Here is an 18572-nt window from a genome sequence, read left to right on the forward strand (position 1 = left end):
CTGGAGCACAAGCCTTATGAGGAGCGGCTGAGGGAACTGGGGTTGTTTAGCCTGGAGAAGAGGAGGCTGAGGGGAGACCTCATCGCGCTCTACAGCTACCTGAAAGGAGGTTGTAGCGAGGTGGGTGTTGGTCTCTTCTGCCAAGTAACTAGCGATAGGACGAGAGGAAATGGCCTCAAGTCGCGCCAAGGGAGGTTTAGATTGGACATTAGGAGAAATTTCTTTACTGAAAGAGTGGTCAGGCCTTGGAACAGGCTGCCCAGGGAAGCGGTGGAGTCACCATCCCTGGAGGTATTTAAAAGACGTGTAGATGAGGCCCTTAGGGACATGGTGTAGTGGGCATGGTGGTGTTGGGTTGACGGTTGGACATGATGATCTTAGAGGTCTTTTCCAACCTGTATGATTCTATGATTCTATGATTAATAGGACCTCTTTATTATGTTTCCACTGAGCCCCTAATAATGTTGGCCTATTATTTAAAGCAGAAGGATGCAAATTAGGACTCTTGAGAACTATTCAACAAGTCACTTTTTTATTTTCCTTTATTTGATCTGAAAGTAGGAAAGAATGTCATTTACCTCTCTTCAACAACGTATTTTTAGATTCTCGCTTAAGAAGTCATTATGAAACTAAAACCAATATATTAAAAGGAGGTTGCAAACAGAAAAATAAAACATAATCAACTCTGTATTGAGGATATTATGCATCAGGCATAGACACATTTGGAATCCACTTCCGACAGGTCATCAGAGTCTAACTCTCACCAAAGACAGCTCAATTTACTCCCCTTTTTAATGTGAAAGTGAGGGCCAGTGAAAGCTGTCAGACTGACATGATGGAAGACGAGTACCTAGGATACATATAGAAAGAATGCTTCCTTCATATAACTCTCTCTCCAACTTGTTATTATCTTAAACTAACAGAGTCATTCAAGAGTTTAAAAACTCATAGCTTAATACACGAGCCATCAATCCCTCTACCTCTGGAGAAAAGGGATGTTAAGCTCTTCACCCACAGAAGCAGACATGCAGCCTGTCTTGCACAAAAAGCGAGCCACTTCTCCGTTTTCAATATAAAGTGATTCATAGGCTCTTACACTGGGCTCAGTCATGTTCCTGAGAGTTGCAATACACTATCTGTATGGTACAGCACGCTCTGCGTTCTCCTGAGGCTTCCTGGAAGGGTGCAAGGGTACAGGGGAAGCCTGGGGGGTGGAAAAGCTGTGTGTATTCAGGGGTATTAAGGAAACAATACACTTCAGTATATATTTCAAGTCTACTTGAAGATAAAAAGAGCGTAAAGCTCTTCCCCAAAGGGGGTGCCTGTAGGAATTCAGCAAGTCAAGCGAGCCAGCAGCTGCTGGGTGAGCAGAGCAGGCAATGGGGATGCAGAGGCCATGGGCCCCGGGGGCTGGTGCACTTGCTCAGGCACTGCAGGGGGCACAGTGGGGGGCAGGTGGCAGCGCTGCCTGAGGCCATTAGATGGCGAAGGAGGCTGCAATTGGCTCCTCACTTATGCCACTAGTGCTGAGAAATACTTGTTCCGTGTTTTTTCAAGGGACAGCAGTGTGGCTCCTCCTGGGGTGGAAGAGAAAGCAGAGACATACAGCAAATCCCTGTCGTTTTTCTGTACAGTGTTACTGCCTCCAGCTCTCACTGCCACTCACTGGGCAAGGTTGCAAGTTTCCACTTGCGTCTGCACGAGTTCTGGATCAGCAAGTGCTGTTTCAAAAGAAGCTTTTCCTAATTTACACCTGGAAAGGATTAAACCCAGCTCTACACCACACCACAAAGAACATCCTGTTTTCTAAAATAAGCAGCTGACATACTCTGACTAAATAGGGTAAAGGGTAGGTCTTCTAATAGGATGGCTCTCCTGTCCTCCATTCCCGTTATTTGAAGTCCTCAGCACAATTTGAAAGCATTAAGATGCCCTCAGAAATGCCTTCTGAACTGCCCTACTTTCACAGCAGAAACTGAGATAGAAGGAGGAGCCAGTTCATTCAGTGTCACGTTGCAAAGACAGGGCAGTGCAGGGACACAGCCCAATGCCCTGAACTACTGTTCCACCACCACTGGGCTGCTGTTCCCCCCTTTTTGGATGATCCAAGAGCCACCTGCCACTCCTCATTGTACTCTTCATCAGACAGGCCCTGAAAAATTCTCAGAATATCAAACAAATCAAAATAACGAAGAGGCCAATAATTCCTTCGGAAACTGGAAAATAATTCACAAACCTAAAAATAACCTAGATCTGTAAGGGAAAGGGGACAGTTCTTGACATCACTTGAAACATAGATGGTAAGACTCTATACATATAACACCTGTATCTCTTTCAAATTCTGCAGATAAAGAGAGATTCAAAAGGGGAAGAATTGAGGCACAAGACAGTTTTTTAAGATTTCAATTAGCCTTTTATTTGGACTAGGATTTATTTACTGCAGAGTTAAGCATCTCTCATAGTTACAGATTCTCTATTTATATCTGCTAACTGTGCAAATTTCCTGGTTCCCTGATTCCAGACCAGCTGCTGGGCACAGCTGTGCTCCAACAAAGGCACCAAAACCAGCAGGATTGCTGCAGGACTGTCATACTTCCCTAATTTCATCTGCATCTGGAAAAGGAAATCACAGTGCTTTTCTCACTCACTCCTGACACAGCTCAACAGAACAACACTAATCTAATTAAAAAAAACCCACAGTAATAGATGGGCAGTCTGAAAAACTCCCAAGCTTCCACAGCTTTTGAACATGGCACTAGCACTTCCTCCACAAGGTGCAAGGTTGCCAACACAAAGAATACAGGAATCTAGGTACACAGTCACTTGCAAAAATCTTGGACAGAGCAGAGGACATCCTGAGAGCAATTAGACATGTGGAGAGATCAAGGCACAGAATTGCAAGCAATTTAGACTCTGGCAACAATGGAGTTTCTGTTTAATGGAAAGAGGGGGATGTAAAAGCAGAGCAACTAGGCAGAGCACCAAAGTGCCTCATCAACACACTGCAGCTGTATAACCACATATGATACTATTTGGCATCTAAATCTTAAAGTGGGTTTTAGAATGTGAATTCATATTCATGTGGGCACCGAGCTCAAGGATGCAGCAAGATCAAGGCTGCACCTAGGAGAGGAGACTGTCACATCCTCTACTGGCATGCACTACTGGCTACCTGAACCCTGTCCCTGCTTCCCCCTAGTCACTGGCACTGTGCTGGCTGTTGTGAACACCGGCCTTACTTAATGGCCTCTTCACACCGTAGGCACATGACTTAAGTTTTGGGATTTTACTTTAAGAGGATGGGCCCCTAAGCACTATGCAGGGCAACCCTGAGGTTTGTCATGATTTACTGCTTTTATGCATCAGAACCTAATTGATTTGCCAAAAATCAAGCAAAGTCCATGACAGAGCAGGACTAAATGCAAGTGAACTAAATGGCAGACTACACTTTTGTTGTTGTTTTTGTTTTTATGCTGATGAGCAATATTTGGGATGACAGCTTGGCAGTCAGAAATGCCTCTGTCCTCCACCTGCTACAAAGGTGAACAGTTAGCACTACACTTACTTGCTTCTGCTCATACACTGGCTAGAGAGAATGAGCCTTACCTTAGGCTCTCCTTTACCAGCAACCTGGAAAGATTTTGGACACATGCTACTCTGCCCCATGCTTCTCTTTCTCATATAAGTCTGTGAAAACTCTTCTAATTGAGATTTGAGTTTGGGATTTGAAGTTTTCTGGCAACAGCTTTTTCCTACAGTGTACTTGATAATACCTTCCTTAATGACATTCTTTTCTGATCTGATACTGTAACATATGCTACATAATATTGTTTGTAATTTGCCTAAACATGGAGTTTGTTCCACAATTCTTTAAGATCTAGCAAAGAAGCTGAGGTATCAAAATGTTGTTATTTTTACACAATAAACTATTCTACCATTCTTAATTCAGTATGAGTTATTATAATAAGTAATTACATTAAGAATCGAACAAAATATACTTTGGGAATCAGTGTCTTGCATATCTTATAAATTTATTCACGTTCTCACTAACTGGGAAAATATATCCAGTCATTAGCAGGATTTAGAAAGAAAAATAGGTCTTTTGAAGTTGGGAGACATTTCCAGGTTTTCATTATTCTGAGGCAAACATTTCACAGATCCATACAAGCTAGAAACAGAAGAGCTGGCTAGATCATGCAGCTCCCTTCCCTTCCTTCCCTCTTACAAAGCATAATTCAGTAAAGCGTATAGCAGCCTGGCCATACTCTGCTGTTTTAGCCATCCTAATTTCCAGTGCCTAATTGATGGGATTTCCATCCCTTCTTTAGGGTTCCTGCTATAGCAAAACAAAGCAAAAAGAAATACAGCTCATTATTGGAATGCTGTCTATGACACTCACCATTTTCATTTCTTAATTTAACCTAATATTCCACAGTTAGTGTCCTGTGACCTTCCTTAAATAATTCCGCTTCCTTGGGAAGGCAGTCCTCCCATCAGAGCTGATTCATCATCCTCCCCTCAGATTATCATTTTACCAAGCAATACGTACTGAACTCTTCTAATATTTCTCCATAATTCCTCCCTTCAGCCTCCTGATTATATTGCAACTTTTTTGCCTATTTCCTTCATGTTGTTGGATTTCAGTCTAAGCTGCTCAACAGCACACTCTTGACATTTTTTTTTTTTTTTTTTTTTAATAAGAAATAGCCATGGAAGCTTGTTAAGGGAATACACTTCTTATACTCACATTTCTTGAATATACGTTTGACTGGGAATACTTCTCACTAGCATGCCTGTAGCTGAGTATCCAATGACACTTCATTAGTAAACAATTTAAATGGTGAGGAGTTGATATTCAGGCTTATTATCTTGGCAAAGGTCAATGGGTAAAATTATTTAAGGCTCTCTTCTTGTGTGCTCTGTAAATCTCATATCACTATCGAGTTAAATACATTCAGCCCATCGCTGACACACCGTACAAAATCTCATCATTTGTTCAGTGCTTCATAAAGGGCAATGAATAATTTTACCTTTTCAGTGCCAAAGAAACTAGAAAGTTTTTTCCCCTTGAGTGGCTCAAGTACTACGGCATTTGATCTACAAAAGGTTGCTTGTATACCTCAAAAAAATCCAGCACTGTGTCTCAACAGCCACGCAAAGATTGCATTAGCATTGCAGGTATACAAAAGTAGCACAAGACAGAAAGTCACTGCTATTTTAAAAGAAAATCTCTGACCTTTAAGGATTTTTAATAAACATTGCAGGTGTGTTCTTTTGGGGGTATAAACTCAAATTATTAATACACAAAACCAAAAGTTGTCCACATTTCTGTACTGATGAAAAATAAAATACTATGTGTCAACTAGCAACAATAGGAAAATGAGTTAGATAAAAATAAATATCAATCACTAGGTCAGGTTTTCTACCTGTTCTCAGGGCAGGATGACCATTAAGCTCAAGAAAAACAAATCCTAGCAACAAAAAAAAATCCTAGAATCTGAAACTCTTAACGATTCATTATTTTTTCACCTTGCAACCCTTCTATGACTTAGGAAAGTCTCAGGTATCTGGGTTATTTTGCAGCTGGGGAAGATAAGGTACAGAAAAATGAACTTGTCTGTAGTGATATAAGCCAGAAAGAGAATCCCAAGACGTGTCTATATTGTATACTTTTGTGAAGCATGAATTAGTGATGTTCCATATACGTCAAGTCTTGTTTTGTGAGAAGCCCCGAACAAATTTACTCATTAGCCGAGCAGTGATGATGAATTTACATGACACAACTGCCCGTGCTCACACAGTTCACCTGCAGGTACTGCCACTGGAGCAGTCAGCGGATATTCTTGCAGAGCAAACAGGACTGCACACACTGTAGCGCGGGGTGCTCTGTGCCCGGTATACTGCAACACAGCTTCTGAACAGCACTTGTGAAGCAGCTTTGCGAAGATTTCCAAATAATAGCATTCGTTGTGCTTTTACCCCTGGTCCAGGGGAAATCACTGTGTCTTTTAGCTCTCACTGTCAGATAACATTTCCTTAATGTTCATTTTTTTCTTGAGTTAAGGCTTGTACAACTTCAGTTTTGTCTTATAAGCACATCTTTACTGACTTCCTCCATGTATTAGTTAGTTGGAGTCCCCTGGACTCTGGCCAGGCACACAGGGGATGATAGCTGAGTGAGTGCAATGCTGGATAAGAGAGAGGCTGACCCGTGGGGAGCTGTACGGTAATCAGCTTTTCATTACTGTGTGGCTGAAAGGCCAAAGTGATTCATCGGTGCTCTTCTGAGTGGGAAAACAGGAGAGGAGGAAAAGATGAAGGAACGCAGGTTCTAATATGAATTATCTCTACCCTATCACACTATGTAAGTATTTATCTCTAGGAACTGCTAATCAAATATCCCAGGACTATATCACCATGTCTGTAGAGATCTGCAAGTATTATTTTAGAGACATCAGATAGCTTTTTCAAGGTGGAAAGAGTAGCTTAGTGACCTAAGAGTCTAACGACTAAATTATCTGATATTTTAGATTCAGACATTTAAATCCCAGTAAAGTAAATGCAACCCCCTCAGCCCGGGTCTGTGGCTAATTACATTTGTAATCTTGAATATTACTGTAGGTACCTTAATTGCTCTATATCACAGTTTCCCAAAACGTAAAATGATAAGAATATCTATCTCTTTGTGAAAATACTCTGCATATATGCAAAAATGGCACTTGTTTGCATAGGATTATCATTTTGCACCATTAGAAACAGTTTAATGTGGGTTTACTTAGCTTATTCTGATAGCCCAGAGACAGGTAGAGAGGTCAGCAACTTATTGGCTTTCTCCCAGTTATGACCTTGCCTGTTCCTTCTAAGTTTGAAGGCTCCCCCATGTGTTATCTGTATGCAAGGGTACAAAAACTCACCCGAGCCCCTACCTCTGGCTTCTACTGTGAGATTTGGCAGGCCCCACATCACTATGGCAGAGAACAGCCTAAAATCCATTGCCAATGTGCAAAGACGGTCTCAGCAAGGGGTCTGTATTGGGACCAGTACTATTTAGTATCTTCATCAATGACATAGACAGTGGGATCGAGTGCACCCTCAGCACGTCTGCAGATGACACCAGGCTGAGTGGTGCGGTTGACGTGCCTGAGGGACGGGTTGCCATCCAGAGGGACCTGGACAAGCTCGAGAAGTGGGCCCATGTGAACCTCATGAAGGTTAACAAGGCCAAGTGCAAGTTCCTGCACCTGGGTCGAGGCAATCCCCACTATCAATACAGGCTGGGGGATGAAGGGATTGAGAGCAGCCCTGCCGAGAAGGGCTTGGGGGTACTGGTGGTGGAAGCTGGACATGAGCTGACAATGTGCGCTCGCAGCCCAGAAGGCCAACTGTATCCTGGGCTGCATCAAAAGAAGCGTGGCCAGCAGATCGAGGGAGGTGATTCTGCCCCTCTACTCCGCTCTGGTGAGACCCCACCTGGAGTACTGCCTCCAGCTCTGGAGTCCTCAGCACAGGAAAGACATGGACCTGTTGGAGCGGGTCCAGAGGAGGGCCATGAAAATGATCAGAGGGATGGAACACCTCTCCTATGAAGAAAGGCTAAAAGAGTTGGGGTTATTCAGCCTGGAGAAGAGAAGGCTTTAGGGAGACCTTATTGCAGCCCGTCAATACTTAAAGGAGGCTTATAAGAAAGAAGGGGACAAACTTTTAGCAGGGCCTATTGCAACAAGACAAGGGGGAATGGTTTTAAACTGAAAGAGGGTAGATTCGGACTAGATATGAAGAAGAAATTTTTTATGATGTGGGTGGTGAAACACTGGAACAGGTTGCCCAGGGAGGTGGTAGATGCCCCATCCCTGGCAACATTCAAGGTCAGGTTGGACGGGGCTCTGAGCAACCTGATCTAGTTGAAGATGTCCCTGCCCACAGCAGGGGGGTTGGACTAGATGACCTTTAAAGGTCCCTTCCAGTCCAAACTATTCTATGATTCTATGATCAACAGTGTTAGATGGGTTACAGTTCATTGCCTGAACACTTCTGTCTCACCTCAGTACTGAACAGATCTCAGTCCCAAACACAAACAAGTCTAACGCCAGGACCCCCATATCTCCCCTCCCAGTTGTATCTAGGTGATCGTCCTTCCTGCCCGGAAGCCCTCCTAGGTAGCCTTAACCAGGGAGCTGCTGAAGCATGTAACCCAGGAGCAATGCTGAAGCAGGAAAAAACATAATACACATTCACTTGCAGGCACTCAAACAGATGCTGAGTTAGAGCTCTTGGCATGCACAGTCTCTTCTGCCCCTAACAGGATACTCCCTTTCAAGGGATCCACATAGGAGAAGAAAGCTATGTTTTAATAGGATTTTGTTGATCAACACTTTGATAGAGCAGATTGATCCAGTGGATACAGGTCAGTATCCCTCCCTAATCTGAGCGATGGGGTGTCTGGGAAAAAACAACTCTCAGCAGAAGGGACATGGCAGCTGTTTCAAAGCTGCTTCTCCTGGAAAACTTACTGACTGAGGCTTCGCTGGTGGCACAGACTAGGGTATGAACTGTAGGCAACACACACATACACACACAGAGAAGGGTAAATGACCAGCATTTTAACTTTTATAGCTTCTCTTAGAAAAAAAACAGTGTAAAAAGAATAGACAGGCTCAGCAAATAGTCACCAGCCAGCAAGAAAAGACAAAAGAAAAGAGAAATCACAGCAGTGTAAATCAACCTGGGGAGAAATGGCTAAATGAGGATGCTGATTGCTAATCTACGTCCTGTCCCTCTGACTTTATAAGTAGGTTAGCTCAAGAGGCCATGTGTGCAAAAGCAGCCCCATAAAAGCACTGTCTTTCCCACTCTCATCTGTATTCACAATGGACCAGGTTTTCACTTTATGGCTGCAATGTTCTTGTTTCTTCTGCAGGTCCATTAGCACTGTGCACGTTGCACAGTCAATACCAATTCCAGTCTACACTTTTCTGCCTTTTTTATTTGGACACAAGTCCTTCTGTCTGCTAGATTCATTACTCCTCAACATGGCTATTTGCGGTGTTCCTTTACGTTTTGATTTTTTTTTAAAGCAGCCCAAGTGCCTTTGTCTTTAAATAAAAAATTAAAAGATATAGCAAAAACAAAGTGAGCCATTTAAAAAATAGCATGATAAATAATTTCTGTTTCTCTTTACTCTAATCCTTTTTGTTTTGCCTAATTGCTTTACCCAAAAATGTTGCAGGCTATAAAATGACACAAGAAAAAGATACCAGCCTTTTGTTTGACAAAGCTCTGTTCATTCCTTCCCTTGTCCCCTTTTCCCACATCCCAAGAAACCTTGCAGGACATTCCTTACTCTTCTGCACCAGACAGGAAAGTGAAATTTGATCAGACTGGAAGGCGAGGTGGCAGAAGGAACCCGGCAGGCTTAGGGGAATGGCGTACAAGCGTTTGAACAAGATACAGAACTGTGATGTTGCCTCAATAAAAAGGAGAGTGACAGACTGGGACAGGAGGAAATGTCCATCCTGCTGAACACTGGACAATCTCCAGCCCCTTCACCAAGGTGGCTAACAGCAGCTCCTTCACACCACAGCGGTGCTCCCAGCATCGGACTGGGCCTGGTGAAAAGTGAACTGCCAGCTATCGCCTGTACCTTACTTTATCCACATCCTCAGCTGACCAACCCTGTGTTCAACAAGAAGAAAAGCTAGCATTATTAAAAACATAGCTTTGAGGCAAGCACCTTGGCTGCAGTTCTAAATCATCCTCCAGTAACACTTAACAGGGAGGGAAAGGCTAAAATACAGCGCTGGTCAGTCCTCCAGGAGGACAGAACAATCACATGCAAATGCAGAATAAAGGAGATTTGCACAAATTGGACACGAGAGCTGACCAGTGGAAACGGAGTAGGCAGTGACTTTTGGGGTTTACATCAAAAAGCTGGACTGAAACAGAAGAGAACTTCATTGGGGAGACGGTAAGAAAATGGTGAAAACCTGGATGTTTCCATGACTAGGCACTGAATTGTTAGGCTTCCATGTCTAGGAACTAGATCCTGTACATTGAGATTAGTGTAAGGACTCTAGATCTTTTGAAGTTTCTTAATATGTCAAGACTCTTTTCTTTGACCTCATTTTTCTCTTCAGTCACAAACATTCATGACAGAGAGATTAAAAAAAAAAAAAACAACCAAACAATAACAAAACTATAAAATATTTGAGATGGTTTCCATATTCTTGCTTCTTTATCACTATTTAGCAAGCACATGCCTTTTGCCAATCACTTGTTCAGGGGGAAATCTTGCCCTAATGTGGCAGACAATACATGCAGCACAAACTCCATTTCGTTCTGCTCAGCTCAAAACCCCTTGCCCTGTTCCCTGGGCTGGGTGCACTAAGCTGCCTCATGGCTCTTTCTGTCTTCAGCAGTCACACAAGCAACAGAGAGGAAATCAGAGCCATAGAAGAAGAGTTCCTCCTTTCACCACTCTACAGCTCTACCAAAGACCAGGCAGGTCAGGAAGACTGACCTACCTTCTAATCTCTAATGCAAATACTCCTCCAGGAGACAAATAAGGTATATAAAGGATAGCTACACTGTATATATTTCTCATTCTGAGTACAAGCCTAGGACTCCCAGAGCTGTCAATCTAACATGCTTTTCAGCTGAGGGCTGAATTGTCATTTTCCATTTTTACTCATTTAATGAAAGGTAATGGATAAAAATTCACTATTTAAAATACCATATTTTTCTTTTCTCAGCAGTTTGAAATGAGGCCTGTGGGTATTGGGGTAGTCAGACTTAAAAGTCTGATTCCACATGACTCCATTTGAATCCTAAGCTCTGGTGCTTTGATACAACTTCCAACAGTAATCCCCTCCAACCTACCCTGTCCTTCTGCTCCCTTTAGCAGTATCGCAACATGAAGGATTACAATTCTTCCTTGTTCAGAAATGGAAAAATGCTAAGTTGCTCACAAGAACACAAGATCAGGATGGTAGGAAACCCCTACCCAAAGGGCCCAGGCTGACCAGAAGAGGACCTTGCTTTAATAGGCAGAACTTCAGAAAGCAACAGCTGCAGGCCATAAAAAATGAGACCAAGGGCACTTATTATGAGGCTGTTTTTCTTGTACATCCTCCCTGCTGCTGTGTCTCTTCAGTGGGATGACTTTTGCATTAATGTGATGGATATCTCCCAAGTTTTACGTTTTACCTATTGTCCTGGTTTCGACCAGGATAAAGTTAAAACCACAACACTATCCACCTACTTGCCACCTATAATCATGACAAAGCAGGAAATCACTCTGAAACTCCTATTAAGATTTGATTTATCAGGTTACAGTTTCCCTCTTCTGCACCTTATCTCCCAGTTTTAACCTTCTTGTTCTCAATTACCCAGAAAAAAATGAGGATGCTGGTAAGGGAGCAAATAAAGATGATGAAAACGATCTTTCCTTTACGCATTCTCAGACCCTTTAGCAGAGTGAGTGAGAATGGGTTCCCTCTGGAAAGCCATACCTTGGATTCTGGTATTGAGTGGCGGCAGATTCACCAGGACCACTTTGTGAGCTATTCTGTGCATTAACTAGATATGAGAGAAGGCAGACAAACCAAGCAGATCTGGGTGAGCCAATATACACCACCAAGTAGGACCTTTCCGTGCTTGTGGTGATGGCTGTGCTTTTGCATATCCCTTTTTTTTTGTGCTTTTGCACATATCCTTTCCATATCACATAATAGCCTCATCCAATCAATCAAAGTGTCCAAGGGGCGACTGCCTATCTCCACATGGAGAGAGAGTCAATTAAGGGAGCATCATGAATGCCAAGTCTTTCCTCTCCCCCTGAGATGAATAGAGAAGAAGAAATGAGACAGAAAATGTACTGTGCCAGTGCCTGCCTTTCAGCTTGATGGCTTTGACTGGGCAAAGCAGAAAGATAGAGAAAGCTAATTTCACAGATAACATCTCCAAGGTCTATATAGTAATTTTAAATATTGGAAATAATTTTTCATGACAAACGAACTACTTCACCCTGGCCACTTCCATCAAGGTATTCCCATTAATTGTAGGGACAATTGGCAGTCTCAGCAGAAGCACAAACTGGTCTGATTCCAGGGTATGGAAAGGAAGGGGGGTATGAAGCCACAGGGACTGAGATCAGCCACTGAGCAATAAGAGACTCAAAGATACCATGTAGTCTGAAGCGACTCTTGCACCCAGTGTCATCAGTTCATCTCTAGACACCTGACAGATCACAACAGACATGGTGCATACTCAAAGTAAGCAAGCCCATTCTGGATCATACATGCCATTATATGTCTTGCTGGGAGTTACCTGGAAAAGCTAGGATGAGAAGGTGAAAAAGTGTTTCCTTTCTTCAGGGTGACTTACCGCTTCAGATGATCCAAGTTTTAGTAAATTCTACCTTCCCCTGATATAGTGTGATTCAGGCAAAACTGACCTGCTATGACAAACTGTCCTTTACCCTGAGAGTTATCTGAGCAGCACTGTGCCTTGACTTATAGATAGGGTGTATTTTGTGGCTTGCATTAAGGAGAAGCCATTGTTCTGAGCTGCCATTTATAAACCAGCAGATAAACAAATATGCCACTACAATATTAGTCCTGTAGAAGAGGCCTATACTAACAAAAGTATAAGATGCTAAAACGCATTAACCAAATGTTCTTACTCATCTACCCATCAACATCTTTTTTTGTTGTTCAAGTGCTCTTTACAGGAGCTGACAGTAGCACAAAATCTAATACAGTTTTGGATAATTATATTTCTTGAACTGGGAGGACCTTGTGAAAGCTACACTCAGCAATAAACAGCCAGAAACACAGAAGTTTAGAGAAAAACAGCAGAAATTATCTTCTTCTGTGCCATCAATTACCATATTCAGATGAGATAAAGAGCACCTGGAGTACTAACAAATTCACATGCAGCGTGGAAGGCAGGAGTGGCCTTAAATATCAAGAGCATATGATGATGGAGACAGGATGAAGAAACAGGAAAGAACACACAGATAAAAAAATCATACCCATGTCATTATAAAATATAGGAGAGACAATCAGTTGATTTTTATATAGTCTCAGATTTTCCAGCTGCTCAGCAGATGCTGTTGGAGATTGTCACATCAATGAGACTCTTCAAAGTTAAAGTTCAACAGCCTAAAGACCATGAAATGATCTTTTCCCAAAAAGATGTAATCACCCTGACTGCAGAATTAACTGCACATTCTTCTGTACTGAGGATATCACAAAGGCATTACAAGGCAACAAATGCCATCACTTGTCCTGGAAACAACACATATTCAGAGAGGCTTTTGACTGAATATATACATCTATGGACAATAAAGTTATGATGAGTGGAAAGGATCACAATATAAATCCACAGAAGTGAGAGACTGTGAAATTGTTCCCCTATATTGTTTCTCTTCCCTTACAAGCCCCACCTTGGCTGCACTGTCCTTACTGGAGCTAGCACAACATTTCATGAGCATCTTGGAATTGTTTGGATGTTAGAACAGAAGTTACTCCATGGAAGGCAAGGAAAGGATGCAGAGATGGAGGATACGCAAAAGCCTAATACAGTAGAATAATCCAGCACTTACGCAACCAACAGTAGCCTTCTGCTCTGACACCCAGTCATTAGGGAGAGATACGAGGGAGCTAAGCACAGAAAGCCCAGGCCTGCATTTCTTGAGCAGAAGAATTGTGTAGAGCATAGACCACAGTAGTAGCTGCTTGGGCCAGCCAGAGAGGGGACAGCCACAGGTGTTACAAATGGATTGATGGCAAGTGGGAAAATGAACTTCTCACACAAATGCCCTTAGCAAAGCTAACATGCCTCAGATCATGTTCAATGGAGACTTTAATATAAAATTAGTCAGGAACAAATTAAAATGGGTGTGAAGGGATTGCGTGAACTCTTTTTCTAAATTCAGAATCTTTTTTTCTGCAGTTTGGAGACATTTTGGGAAATCGTACAATAGGGACCTATCTGGTACTCAATGAACACATGAGCTCTAGAACAGACCTTCTGATTTCTAACATCTTTCACTACCTCATGAAATCATAGAAATTATTCTGATGTTTTGCTTTTCCTAAAGTCTTTGAATATTCAAGCTCTAGCAAGGATTAAAAGCATTAAAACACTGCAGCAAAGGCTTTTCTCCTAATGTGTCCAGCACCCCTGGTCCTATAAGAAAATATATTCTCAGCAGTTATCTAGCATTACATTGCAGACTCAGAAGGTCTGGACAGTCCAAAAAGCATCAACACATTTGAGGTTTTTTAAACAAATCATCATCGAACAACTTCACTAAAATTAAAAAAAAAAACTATGCTGCTACCTGTGCCTGAGCCAGAAAAGCCTGCCAGCACTTAAACCATGTATTAAATGACTTTGTAGCAGATCCTATTAACAGTAGTTTTACAACATTTCCGTTTATTGCATACATAATGGTCAGATGTGTGTTGTCATTAAACTGTTCTTAGCAAACATTGCTATAAAGGTACTTGGCAGATAATAAAATGTGTAGCCCTATGCTCAATATCAGCATTGCCAACAGCAGGTACATTGCTGTTCACAAACGGTATGCCACAAAACACAAAAAAAGCCTGGTTCGCTCAGGGTGTTAATCATCCATTATTGAGCAAACCCAAACAGGAAGGGACACTGGTTCCAGCCCTTGGGAGGAGAACTGGAGTGGGATATCTCTGTCTTGCTGCAATGAACATTGTGTGCAGCTCAGCAAAAGGAAAGGGCTGGAACAAGACTTTTTTTTTTCTCATACCTGGAAAAGACTCAGGCTATGTCCAGTTCTGAGCAATTAACTTCAAAGGTTTAAAAACTAAACCTAAGTGGCTTTTATTTCAGTCTTAAATGGCCAGCAGTCTCATACCAACCTGCTTTTTCTAATCTTATCAATATATACCTTTTAATAAAAAAAACCCCAAACCTCCAATCAAGGCAATTAAGTAGGAGAATGCATTAAAAAGTGAGATCAACAACATCTGATTTTCATTGGCCTAAAACGATCTGATTTTCAGTTGTCTTTTCCTTTGTGTCCTTCCTGGGCTTTTGCCCTCTGCAGTCCCTCTCACAGTGTTTCAGCAGAAGGAAAGCATGCAGAGAGCTTTCGGGATCCGCAGAAGAACAGACCTCATGCACCTTTTTGACCCCATGGCATTTTCACTGCAGCTACAGAAAATAGCTAATGTGAATACAACACACATTCCCCTCCTCCTGCTTGTTTAATGCCAGGGCTTTGGGCTCCTTTTCAGAAAAGTCCATGGGTTGTGAGGAGGTACTTTATCACAGCAATCCTCTATGAGCCAGATCCCAACTCCTACCTCCAACACCTTAAGTGCAATTAACAGAGGGCTGCAAGTGACCTGATGCTGCAACTAATGTCAAATATTAACAAATTAGAAGCCAGAGGCTACCGAAGACATTAAGTACTTAAAAAACACTAAAGATCCTTCACAGTAGCTGCACCAACCCATTCTTCCTAACCTCCTGCATGTCTATAACAGCCCTCCAGCCCTTCTTGCTGACAAGACCTGCAACTCACTCTAATTACTACCAGGTTCAGTATGAGAAGGTAGTTCACATGCAACAGGAGGAAACATGCTACCCATTGTGTTGGAGGATCCTTTTTGTCAGTTCTCCCAAAGCCTGCCCTACGTCTGATGACCAGAAAGCATTTGGGAAGCATTTCCATGGGCTTTCAGGTATTTTATGTCCTTTGTTTCAAACTAACTAGCAAAACAGCAGAAGCAGACCTGTTGGAACAAGGTACTTTAGAACAGAAAAGCTGCACTGCAGACACTGTTCCCTGATACTCCTATTCTTTCTAAAACCCTAGGATGCAAGAATGACTAAATACTATCAAAAGTACAAGCTCCAAGGTTTTTTTCCCTAATGCCCGACACACCACAACCCAAGACCTAGCAAACTCAGTACAAAGCTTCAATATATACTTGCAATCATAACTTCCATCACAAATCTACTTTGCTGCGCCTGCCATCCATTTCTGAGACACCCAAAAACGGCCTTTCAGTTTAGGAGTCTTTCTGGCATGATTAAATCTTGCTCTCTACCACACATACTCTAATCAGGTATAACAGGAGTGCAGGAGAGCTCAGGGAACAGGAGGAGGTGAGATCATTACCACATTACAAGGGACTCAGAGCATCACTTGCAGGACAGATTGTGTCCTGTCTATTAGCTTCTTTTCTATTTTCTTTGCTTTATGCTGAAACTACTATTGCTGCTTAGGGCAGCATGCTATAAATTGCTGGCTGTGAGAAGCTTTATGAATGATCATAGATCTTGTGCTGTAAAACCTAATGTCCTGGTTTCGGCTGGGATAGAGTTAATTTTCTTCCTAGTAGCTGGTATAGTGCTGGGTTTTGGATTTAGTATGAGAAGAATATTGATAACACACTGATGTTTTAGTTGTTGCTAAGTAGTTCTTACATAGTCAGCTTCCCATGCTCTGCCACATGCACAAGAAGCTGGGAGGGATCATAGCCAGGACAGCTAACCCAGCTGGCCAATGGGGTATTCCACACCATATGATGTCATGCTCAGTATATAATCTGGGGGAGTTGGCCAGGGGGTGGTGACCACTGCTTGGGAACTGGCTGGGCATCGGTCAGCGGGTGGTGAGCAACTGCATTGTGCATCACTTATTTTGTATATTCTATCATCATTACTATTATTATTATTTTTCCTTTCTTTTCTGTTCTATTAAACTGTCTTTATCTCAATCCACGAATTTTACTTTTTTTTCCCAATTCTCTCCCCCATCCCACTGGGGGGTGAGGAGTGAGCAAGCAGCTGTGTGGTGTTTGGCTGCCAGCTGGGGCTAAACCACAACACCTAAAAGCCCCATCTGGTCTATAGGAAGAATTTTGGTCATTAACAAAAACTTCCTGCAAAGAAGAAAACTCTCTGAAGAGTGAATGAATTACAAATCTCAGTTCTGCCTAATGTTTTATGCATTGTACCTAACTTTCACGTTCTTTCTCGTAAGTGGCATGGTACTATGATCAATGTTAAAAAATGCATAGGAGGGACACTGAGTGGGAAAGGTGCTTCTCAAATATTTATGGCAGAAGCTCAAAAATATCTGAATTTCCAATTCTAAGACACATGCTATAACCATTAGCCCATGGCACCAAGTAAGGTGACAGAAAGAAGGGGCTGAAAGCCCTAAGACTCTGCTAATTGTTTACAGTTAATTCTTGGGTGTACTGTGAGTGCAGTTCAGCCAGAATGCAGTGCTAATGGCCAAATATTAACAGAAAGATTGGTTTCACTATACGAAAACACCCTTTAGGGAGTATTTTCTTTTCTAAGTGATATTAGACCCATCTTTTTTTTTTAAAACCACTCACCTACCTCATTCTGAGTGTGGCACCAGCACAATAAGGATAACAACAATTAATGGAACCACCTGGTATTTGAGAAATATATAGCTCAGGTACCTTACATTAGTAAATTCCTTTCCATGTGGCCTAGAACACATATGTTTTGCCTGCCTGTACCAGCATTACTTGTGCCTCATATCTCCAATCATATGTCTTTAAGTCACCAGCCAGAATAAGTAAGAGTAAGATGCAGAGAATCTCCCACCATCTCCTACAGATTTGCCTTATCAGAGGTGAACTTGGAGACATGTTGCTGTTAACACTATCTAATTAGCTGGCTTTACCCATAAACAGCCATGAAGGAAATCCTACCATGCAAAAAAGAGGAAGACTAGACAGAACTGAGATACATCATCCGTCCCTTAACTCCAGTTCACATTGGTACTGTTTCCAGTAATTTGCCTGAGACTTCTCACATTCAGCAGCATTTTCTGCCTTAGGAGACAAACCATACTCAGTCAAAGAAACTCTGGAACCTGAAGACAAGGTCTTCAGAAGGCTTAGGGAGTGAAGTGGCAGATGAATAAGGCAAGCTCATGAAATGAAGGTGGAGAAGACTGGAAGGAAACGATCAAAGAAGAAAGCTTTCCTAGTGTGGGGACTGGAACTTAGCATTGGGAAGACCAACAAGGGCAGGGGAAAGTCTCATGGAAACGCTGTTTTTTGTTCTAGTTCTCCTGCACACCTTCAGCTCTGTGTAACTGAGGTCAGAAAACTCAGCTTACCTCGCTCACATGTTCTACCCCAATAGCCGGTGCCAGTGCAGTCACAAATGAAGCGATTCCAGCCATCCTTGCAGACTGCATTATTCTTACACGGGTAGCTGTCGCACTGCTTGGTGCTGAGGCGGGAGCAGGAGGACTTGACTCCTGCGGCGTTCTGTGCCTCTGCCAGCTGCCGGATGTTCTTGCTTCGTCCATCGATGAACAAGTCTCGGATACAGCCAACATAGCCATAGTTCAGCATTGCTGTCCAGAGCTCTGTGGGAAGGATGAGTCCTGCCCGGTTCTCAGGCAGCCCACCGAGGTACATGTCACCTTCCAGATCTAGGATCTCACTCTCCCCACTAGCGGTGAATGGGGTGCGTCTGCTATTCACTGATATAGTACCTAAATGAGGAGGATAAGACAACATCAACAC

The 18572-nt window shown here is 42.5% G+C and overlaps 1 protein-coding gene across 1 annotated transcript in view; it reads right to left on the reverse strand.

The window, feature by feature from the left end:
• Positions 1-18572, reverse strand: part of LOC142082818 (neurexin-3) — a 487905-nt gene that overhangs the window by 304825 nt on the left and 164508 nt on the right. The window contains exon 5 of the mRNA XM_075151407.1: positions 18158-18541. Within this exon, the coding sequence (XP_075007508.1) occupies positions 18158-18541 (384 nt within the window). The remainder of the gene's footprint in view (positions 1-18157; positions 18542-18572) is intronic.

The sequence above is a fragment of the Calonectris borealis genome, chromosome 5 (assembly GCF_964195595.1).
Source record: "Calonectris borealis chromosome 5, bCalBor7.hap1.2, whole genome shotgun sequence".
Lineage (NCBI taxonomy): Eukaryota > Metazoa > Chordata > Aves > Procellariiformes > Procellariidae > Calonectris > Calonectris borealis.